General features: G+C 34.2%; 1 protein-coding gene across 5 annotated transcripts in view; it reads right to left on the bottom strand.

Moving 5' to 3' along the window:
- Positions 1 to 1437: 1437 nt before the first annotated feature.
- Positions 1438 to 10554, bottom strand: part of LOC139132766 (uncharacterized) — a 31281-nt gene continuing 22164 nt past the window's right edge. For 4 of the 5 annotated variants that reach the window (XR_011552416.1, XR_011552415.1, XM_070699032.1 and 1 more), the window contains 2 exons: positions 8945 to 9196; positions 1438 to 6284 (listed from right to left, as the gene is read on the bottom strand). Coding sequence is in view for 2 of the 5 variants with exons in the window: in XM_070699030.1 (XP_070555131.1) it covers positions 6271 to 6284; positions 8945 to 9196 (266 nt within the window). In the remaining 3 variants the exon portion in view is untranslated. The remainder of the gene's footprint in view (positions 6285 to 8944; positions 9197 to 10554) is intronic. The other variant, XM_070699031.1, reaches the window with a different exon arrangement.

Here is a 10554-nt window from a genome sequence, read left to right as displayed (position 1 = left end):
TAAACTGCATAACTTCATTATATCCCACGAGTATTTTCCAATGGAACCTGAACAATCTGCCTCTAAAAACAAATATGCAAATTTCATCAAAATTTAAACAAATACCGTCAAGTTTGTTTTAAAAGTTTTTGTTACAAAGTGGGTTAACTATTGTAACAAATTGGGTCTAACAAAAACCCTAACACTATACCTAAACCTAACGCTAGTGCTAATGGTAACCATAGCCTTAACCCTAATTTTTGTTACAAATTATGGTAGTATGGCTTGTGTCAGAAAAGCAGATTTTTGACATTTTTTGACCTGAATTGGTGAACATTGCCCAACGATGAAATGAGTCATACATCTGCAAAACTTGTTTGTTTATATCTTAGGAGTATTTTCGAGTGAAATAATATTGTTCTGCTCATTGTTTTGGCAATATTATATTTTTATTTTAACAAGCAAAATGATGACTTGCAATCTGAACTTTACAAATGGTCCTATTATAGAGGCATGACCTTTACATGCAGTTGACAGAACAAATTCTCAGCATTTCAGCATGCTCCCACAAAAAAAACCAAAAATGCCCCAAAAGAAAAGCTTTTGCAGTACTTAGAAGAAAGATTCGTCTAAAATTGAGCTTTTTATGTTTTTATTGGATGCCTGCACACACCACCAACAGCACAAAAGTAATTCCAATGTGGAATTATTTATTTGCCACAATTTAAAAAAAACCCTAAATTTGTTGAAGGAGAAGCAGTCATTCTGAAGACAAATTTATTTATTCTGTCTGGCCTTACCTTCTTCTATTTACGTATTGTGACCGTGGCAGCATTAATTTTAGTAGTATAAAAGTCCCATGTATATGTGTCCCCTCCTATGTTCTATCACAGGTACCCTTATAAGTGCCGAGTCATGCAGCTTACTGGTCACTACATGTACATCAGCAAACCATGAAAGATGTAGCAATGGCAGTGCAGGACATGCTTCAGTGGATATGGTTGGCTACTACAGTGTGTCCAACTGCTGTGTTTGCATAAATGGAAATACCAGGATGTAAGGTCATTTTGGGGTCATAATGACATGGCCTTTTGTTGAGATGAAAAGATGGATGATATTGTGCTCAATTGTACATGAATCCAATAAACAAACTAAGCATCAACTGTAAATGTTTTGAATTTCTGAAAAGCAATTACAATGAGAACATTTGCACTGATTTAGGTGTTTTACCTAGATATTGTTATGATAAATTGGTAAAGACTGAAATGACACTTCCTGTTCTTCTGTGTTGCTTTAAATTTTCAAAAACAAAGTGAATCATGTATATCCTGATGAGAGCTATAGACAATACCAAAGAACTAATGTCTACTTGCACTAAAAATATCAAGAAATTCAGATGAGTGTACGTAAGGAAGTAAAATATCAAGTTTTGAATTACAATAATGCACAGACAAAATATTGTCAATGAGATAATGAAGTCTTTATTTAAAAGTAAAAGAAAAAAGAATTTTCTGATCGGATAATATTTTTTACAGATCAGCGTAATAGTGCATTTTTAATCAATTATACTGCTTCTCTCAAAAGTTTGTTTCAACCTGTATGGCAATTAGAAATAAACATATAGCTTGAGAAATGGAACAACTATTAATGACTTTTGTCTTCAGCATTTTTGCCAGAGGACTTTGGAAAATGATCTAAAAATGTTACAAACATATTTTGGATTCTTGAAAAATATTGCAACTGAAAATGAAAATCGAAAGCTGTTACTGGTCTTGCTTGAAAACATGAAGTAAATACCTAATACACTGTGGAATGAAAGCTTTGCAACACTGAACATAGAATCTAATATTGATTCTAAGAATATCAGAATATCGAACATGGTGTATAATGAAGGCAGTATTACATAGTAAAAACTAACAAAACAGCATAACATTAAAATGATAGCATGTAATTGTTGTTGCACACTTTGTCTCTGTTGTCCTCTTTTAATGTTCAACATATCACATTCTTCAGTACTCACTCATAGAATTCCCACTGGTCAACACTTATTGGTACACAATGTGTATGTCTTTCACACATTTATGATGTTTTCCCTCAGTTCCTGCCATTACAATGACTTCTAAGCTGCACTTACAATGACAGGCAGTCAGCACCTATCTGTTCAGGTCTCTTCTACACAACGTCTTTGTCTTTACACATTTAACAAATTCTCAATAATTATTCCTACTACATACATGTAGATGTAGCTTGTAGTAAAATTCTGATAAATAAACAACATATGTGGCTGTTGCTGTATTCAGATTTGAGTTCCATCATATGAGCAGCTTGTGAGTAAAAAATACGGTTCTTATCCAAATAGGGGAATCTAATGTTTTCCAACAATGATACTGACATATCCCAGGCATATCCAAGGGACATCATATTTATTGAAAGCTTTTCATAGATAAAGTACAGTCTAAAGATCACATGCTTCTTTTGTGATGTAAAGCAAAGCAACAGATACTGTGAGATCTGATATCATTTTCAACTGGACATGTAAAAACACCTTTTGAAAAAAGCTGTAGGACAGTCTGTCATTGCCTGGTGTGAGAACCTTGTTATCTGTAGATGTAATAGTTCCAGACTATGCCATCCTCATATCATTTTGGACAGCAAAGAGTCCGTGATAGCCTAGCAAAATACAAAATACCTTGGTTTAATTCATAAACTAGTATAATCTGTAGATGTTAGTGATACAAACAACTCCATCCTCAATCCTGTTCTTTAATACAGCTTTGACAGCAGAGAGTTGACAGTGACTGAGCACCTTAGGAACAGATATTCGGGCTTTCAAATTTTATCAAGTATCTTCTGATCTACCACTTGTGGGGGCTCAATTTGCAATGCTTGGTGTAAGAAAGCCTCAAAAGGTTTTCACTATCTAAGTATTTTTGAGAAACGAAAATTTCATTTATTCCCATACAGTTAACACAGGGATGGTGGCCATTTTGAATTTCAAATATTGGGAAATCACGGAAAATTTCTCTCTCTATTACCAACTTTGCATGGTGACCCCTGATTTTCATTCTTGTTTTGGTAAGAAAATGTCCTAAACTTTCACTGAGGAAAGTTTGAGCAAATGCTTCCATCTTTCACTTTCAAGGTGCATACTACCTTAATTCATGTATGGATAATGTACCGTATGTATGTTTGTACGTACACAGTAGAGAACTAGTTTCTCTACTGTCTGTGGTTTGTACTACAAATCAGCCCGTCTTTACATTCCCAACAGCTATGGTTGTCCAGGGTAACCCAGCAAAAACACATGATAGCATGAATCACCAGTATTAAACAAACAGCTTCTTTAACTCTTTCACCACTGTGGTTTGAACCTATCTCATTGTTTTCTATGGCAAACTTGGATCTCAAGAGAGGGAAATGGGGTGACAGGGTTAAGCAGGGTGGTCTGGTTTTTGAGCTTAGATCTATGAAACACTGAGAAAATTCCAAAAAGTTAAACAATGCCAACAGAGTAGATTCCATCTCAACTGAGTTATAAGAAACTATTCCAGGGGATAGATATTTGAATGCTTAAATTTTATGATACATTTTCAGTCTACAATTGTGAGAGAGTATTTCCAAGCTCCTGGCAGAAGTGAACTTTTCAACTTCATCTAATAGTTGAAGAGAGAAATCCAGCTGACTAAATACCCATTAGAGAAACAGATAGAACAAGTCTAAATCAGGTATTTGATTCTGAGAACTCTTATCATTATAACTGGAGTGCCTCAAGAGGTCAGAGAGGATATGATGGAGAAAACTTATGAAATTATGCAAAATTAGTAGAAGATGTACCAGAAATATAAGTTTTGTAATTTAAACAGTTTTTTCTGAATATATAATTTTCTTCTTATGTCATATTATTTACCACCACAGACAACTGAGTGATTCAGTCGAAATATTCTACCTAAAGCAAATCACTCTAAGTTATAGGAATTACAGCGAATAGAATTTTAACTCTTCTTGAAGATGTTGATGCTGTAATCATATGCAGTATCTCAGTGCGCGTATTGGTAATATGCAAGATTCTATTGTCAATGTGGATACCATACCTTATAGACAGGTGTTAAATGAAACAGTCAATCAGCATGGCCGTACATTTATTGAATTCCTAATAGATTCCAAAATGTGTGTATTCAATAGTAAAGGGAACTCAAAGAATGACAATATCACATCTATCTGTAGATGAGCCATAGTGGATTATATTACTCTTCCACAGGATTATCTCAACCAGTGTCATACTTTTTTCAGTACATCCAATGGCAGAGTTCATCCAAAAGCATAGTTTGGCACTGTTGCTATCAAGTCGTTGTAAAATGCCAGATCATTCAAAGAGCAGAAAGGTTACTATTGCCAGACTTTGTCTTAATGGTAATTTAACAGCTTCCTTTGACACTACTGGTGGTGCAAGACAAGGAGAGATAAACTATCACCAACTCTTTTTTCACTTTTCTGTGCTCTCCCTGGCCTTTCGAAATTGTTAGTAAATTTACGAATTGGGTTCAAAAAATATTAGTAAGCACAATTTATGTTATTCTGAACCCACCAACTTTCAACAAGCACTTCTGGTACTCAATAGATGATTTTAAGAAGATAGAAATGATGAATGATTTCATTATGGACAAAAGAAAATGAAAAATCCCTTTTTAGTTTTTTTGACAATGAGCACTCATATTTTGATACGCATTTTCAAAAGATTTATTGAATAACACAGTACATCATGAGTCATGAATGCTTGTAACATTGAAATTTCTTCCTTGTCTCAATAAAGTGTGTAATTTTGGTCAACGGCCAATGAATGTTATTCAATTACTCTATCTTTCTTACGCAACATAACATGTTCAAGTATATTGTGACACAAATCATAACTCCCTTTGTGTATGTAGTCAGTGGTTGATGATTATATATGAAGCGGTCATTAATATTGTCAAATATTATCAGTGTTTGCACAAGTTTTAGATGCTAGAAAATCTGTCCCCTGTTTTTCATATTTGGAAAGCTCTGTTACTTTGAAAGTATGCACGTCATCCATAGGTACTAGGTGGTGCCTCTATAGCTGCAGTCATTATGCCATGTTCATCTCTAAAATTCTTTTTAAACAACCACTGATCAGAACATTTGGCAGTCTGTGGTTTCGCACAAATTTTGTCTCATCTCAATCAAATTTAAGTACGCAAACTGAGACTGGTGATCCTGCTAATGTTTTCTTAGAGACAGTTACACTTTTAAAACGCTGCAGATGATCGTCATTTATTTTTTTGTCTGGATAAACTTTTTGGTCATGGGACGGGGACCGTGCACAGCAATGCATTTTCTCTGGATCATAGAAAACTATCAGTATTCATAACATTTGCTGAGACAGTTTCTTGTAAAATATTTTGAAGGAAACCTATTAAAATTGGCAAGCTGACTGAAAAATTCAATTTGCAGATCGTCAAATGACAAATCTATGACATCTAAGATTTCCGGCTCGCTTCCACCTCCATGCACAGAAAAACACTTTGCAGTACATGTTCAACCATGCGCGGCCCGGACTGCAGTTCTGCTGTAGTTCGACTGTCTTTCAGGCTGACTGTTCTTGATCTCTTCTAGCTCGGCGGTTTCATTGTTTCGTATTTTTTTCATATCAGTTGCCGTTTTTATGCCCAACTTTCTTTCCCAACTGGATACTATCAATCCAAAGTATTTGTAACTGCCCGCTTCCCTCGATCCGCTTCAACAGTCCATTCGGAAAGTTGACAGCATGTGAGTGTTTGGGTGTCTCGAAACTACCGTAATGGGATGGTAATGCATGACACACCACTATGAGATTACAAGACCCGGGGCATTGAAACTTTTCGCGCATGCTCATGTTATTACAGGTCAAAGTCCAAAGCCAGCTATCACCATGTGTCGATGCGCCGATGATAGGGGCAGCGTAGGTTTTGAAAGACGAGATATGACAGTATTCCCCGGAATTCACAATCTTGACCGAAAATCAGGCTTCAAAAATAACAAAATCGTTCGTAAATGGCCGATCGGGCATTCATTTTTTTTCGTAAATTTCATTTTTGTTCGTAATTTACGAAAGTTACGAGCGACAGCGAGAGCACAGCTTTTATAAATGACCTTGTTACCGAGTTGAATGCTTTGAATTGTGTTATCACTATAGGAGGACCTAACTATTGTATGTTATGTTACTAACCTGAGAGTAGAAATATCCTTGTTGGCAGTCCTCAAAACTGGTCATGACAACCATGGAATCATTCTCTGTTAGAGGGCACTTCCTGTCGCAAGTAAAGAAAATCATTTAAAAAATCTGTAATACATCGAACACCAAATTTGACAGCATAAGTATGTAAATTATGGGAGAAAATGTCTGATTAAAATGTTCATTAGAATATAATAATACTGATTTTCTTTCAATCTAAAATTGGAACCAGAGAATGGAACTTTCAAATAAATATCATTATATTCATTAGAATATAATAATACTGTTTTTCTTTCAATCTAAAACTGGAACCAGAGAATGGAAAACCTTTCAATAAATATCATTTATTCAATAATCATCAATTGAAGGACTGATCATTGTAACATAGAGTGTAAGCATGGACTGTGTTTTCATTTTTAGCCAGGCATTTGACAAATTTAACAGGAAATTATAAATCTCAATTTTATGAATCATTTTTTTTCAAAATTGAACTACTTTCACTGTGATTTCAACATATTTACAGATCAGCACTTGCAGGAACATGCCAATGGCGGTGATGTCAAAATTCCTACTCTGTTCAGTTACCAACTATGATGGGTACACTTTATTCATTATTCTTACACAGGGAGTGTAGAACATGATTGTGGGACTCACATCTTCTAGTTATGTTCCTTGTTACACTGGGAGTGTGAGAATATCAGTGTACGACTGAAGGAATCTCATACACAAATTGGCTGTAATAAAATATCTCACATGAATTGAAGTATCTCTATCTGTCAAGCATGTACAAGACATTCTCTCTCAGTTTATTTTTGTCAAGTCTGACTCATACTTCCAAAGGTAACTGTACATTATTGTAGAAACATGCTATTATCAGAGAATTGTTTTGAGTTATAATTTCCCTTTCAAAAAATATTATCTATATTCATTCACATCAAATAATTTGCTGGATTGAAAGATTCAGTTGTGTGCGTGTCTCTGCCAACTCAATGGAAATCACTGCAGGTGTTTTTGTCCCATTGTATCCGCTTGAAGTCATACCACACACTCTGTTCACATAATGTTAATTTGTTTTGTAAGTTAACAGTTTACTGCATGGATTGATTTCACAAATTATTGCTTCATTATATCTATAACTGTTCACAATGTCAAGTCCTTGGAATATCTTTTCTCATAACATGACATTTTATTCCTTGATAAGGGAATGACAATTTAATAGGTACATGTACTGTCTCTAACACTAACAGACACAATAAATTTGCTGAGGCATCCGTGTTTGTGTGTGCAATTTAAAAGAAAAGGTTCAGTTTAGTAAACTTACAATACTGGTCTGTTAAATCATCTCCTTCCACAGCTTCCCATGTTAACTTTGGAAATACACATTTTTTGTCCAAAAATGGCAAAAATTGGCCCAAAAATACAAAATTGCAGATTTCATCATAATTTCAATAAATATCATTAAATTCATCTGTAGGAACCTGTATACCAAATTTCAAAGCTATCAGATGATTAGTTTTGGAAATACACATTTTTTGACAAAAAATGGCAAAAATTGCCCCAAAAATACAAAATAACAGATTTCATCAGAAATTCAATATATATTACTTAGTTCATCTATAGAAACCTGTATACCAAATTTCAAAGCTATCAGACCGGTATTTTTAGAGAAACACATTTTTTGACCAAAAATGGCAAAAATTGCCTTGAAAATGCAAATTTGCATATTTCTGCACAATTTGAACAAATATGAAATAGATCATCCCTAGCAACATATGTATCAAATATAAAAGCTATCTGACTGGTAGTTTTGAAGGAGACGATTTTTAAAGATTTTTTTACCAAAAATGACGAAAAAATTTGTAAAAATTATTTCTAAAAATACAAATATGCAAATTTCACCACGATTTGAACAAATCTGACTGAAGTCACCCCAAGTAAACTGCATATCAAATTTCAAAGCAATTGAACAAGCGGTTTCAGAAAAGATTTATTTACCAAAAGCACCAAAAAATGCCCCAAAAATACAAATATGCAAATTTCACCAGGATTTGAAGAAACTTAAGTGAGGTCACCCCAAGTGAACTGCATATAAAATTTCAAAGCAATTGGACTCGCGATTTCAGAGGAGAGGGCAATTGTTGACGGACGACGACAACGACGACGGAAAATCAACCTATTTGATAAGCTCCGCGTCGCTGACAGCGGAGCTAAAAAGGGGTTTGGTGAAATTCAAATATTGTTTCTGATGGGAAGATTTTACTAATTAAAGCCTCAGGTTGTTAGTCAGTTTCTCCTTAACAAATTAATTTCCTAATACAATTTCAGAAGAAAACAAAAACTAACTCCATATAAATTGAAAATGATATCAAGAAATTCTGTACAAACCAGGACTTAAGGACTGCACCCTTAATTTTTTTGTAAAAACACGAAATGTAGTTTGTTTGTTGAATATTAATACAATTATCAATATAAAAACTGATCATTATGATATTCATATTTTCTTTTTTAAAAGCTCATAGACTTTAATAATTTTACGTTTCTTCAGCAGTTATTGGCTTTTTGACAGCTTTCATGCTGCACTTTTCTTTAGTGAGCCATGATAGCTTGTTTGTAACTTTCAGGTAGAAATCATTTCAAAAAACGGACACTGTTCATTATGCTGAATAACAATTACTGTTGAATATTACTTGAATAAAAAACATGGATTTTATCTGCTGAAAGAAAACGGATCCAAACCTGTAGTAACGCCTTCAAATCCAAATCCATCCCAATTGACTGAGAGCAGAGTCACAGACGGCCAGTAGTTGATGTAAAAGCCAATCACATCACTGTCCTTAACATGTCCAGGAAATAATAGCCCAAATTTGATGGACATACCATCTCTAGAAGGTTGGTTGCCAAGGAGGTTGGTTGCCCTTATGATCATGACCAGAAAGTAAGTCTCCCCTTCACTGAGAGACAATTCATTATCAGTTCCATAGGTTTGACCTGCAGTAAAGAATAAAGTTGTTCAGATTGAAAAAAAAACATATCCTGTATGCTATAAAATGTCATTGAGGCTTTCTTTCAAAAAGTAATCTGACAATTTAAAGAGATGCTGCACCCAACACAGGATATTTTTTCTCAAAATAACTTTTTTGCAAATTATAATTGGATTTTGATTAATTTGTTCACCCAAGATTAAAATACTGGTTTGGTTGAACTTTTAGCTTGTCAAGCAGTTGTAAATTGCATGAAAAAAAGTGTTAATTTATGCAAATATTTAATCAATCAATCTTTACCATACTCAACTCACACTAGCAGAGAGAGTGGTATGGTATATTCCAAAATTGGACAAAACTGAACACTTTCAAGAGGACGACATAGTATCCAAGTTGTAAAATAAGCAAACTGTTTAACAGTGGGAAGGCTACTGGAGGGTCAGCACAAATTAGTGTTCTTCAAGAATATAGCAAGATCTAGAAAATTATACTCCATAACCGTTTTAAGGGCCGTTTCTTTTTGTGTGACACTGGAAAAAGTGGAAGTTTAAGCAAATAACCCAATTTCCTGGCTTCTCTTTCCTCAAAATTCCAACATTTCCAATGACTTTACCTCTACTCAAGCCTGATCAAATTTTCGGAAATTTTCACATTACTTTCTTAAATCCTACATAAGGCCATAAATTTCTTACATTTTGCATGAGAGACATTTTAGTTTTGTTAATCATGTTTTTCATCACTTTTTTGATTTTCTGTCTTTCAACCCATGCCATTTTAGAATGGGTATAGATAATGCAAAATAAAGTTGTTGTTTCTTCTGAATATACTCTAGTTTCAAGTATTTATGAACATCTATTTCAGAAAACAGTATCAAGTTTTTGACTTAAATTAATTTCCATCATTAATACCAAAATTGAGGTTTTCTAGCCCAACTACATAGACTAACAGATGTCTTCACCCTTTAAGTAAACTATCGCTACCACACTAAACTTTAGATTCTCTGCTTTTTGAAAGTATACATTATGAGGGGGGATTTCTGGTATTCTTAGATGATAAATATTCCTTTGAAAACACTGTGTTGGCAACATGCAGCTCCACCTTAACTTGCACAATACAACAGTGACTCCTGAAGGTTATCACAAAATAAAATAAATGTTTTCACATTTCTTGTAATAATAATACATTTACAAATTGACTTAACTCACTGCTAAACTGACGTGAGACATTGAGCTTGACAGACACAAAACCCAAAATTGTACGCCGACAGAAGAAGAAATCCTGTCCAAATTATACAACCTGTCAGCGAATTCACAATCATATTTCACTACACATTCACATGAACAAGCACAGTGTGAACTCAAAGCA

Source organism: Ptychodera flava, chromosome 5 (assembly GCF_041260155.1).
Source record: "Ptychodera flava strain L36383 chromosome 5, AS_Pfla_20210202, whole genome shotgun sequence".
Taxonomy (NCBI): domain Eukaryota; kingdom Metazoa; phylum Hemichordata; class Enteropneusta; family Ptychoderidae; genus Ptychodera; species Ptychodera flava.
Note: the sequence above shows the minus strand (reverse complement) of the source record. Positions and strands in the feature narration are given on the sequence as shown.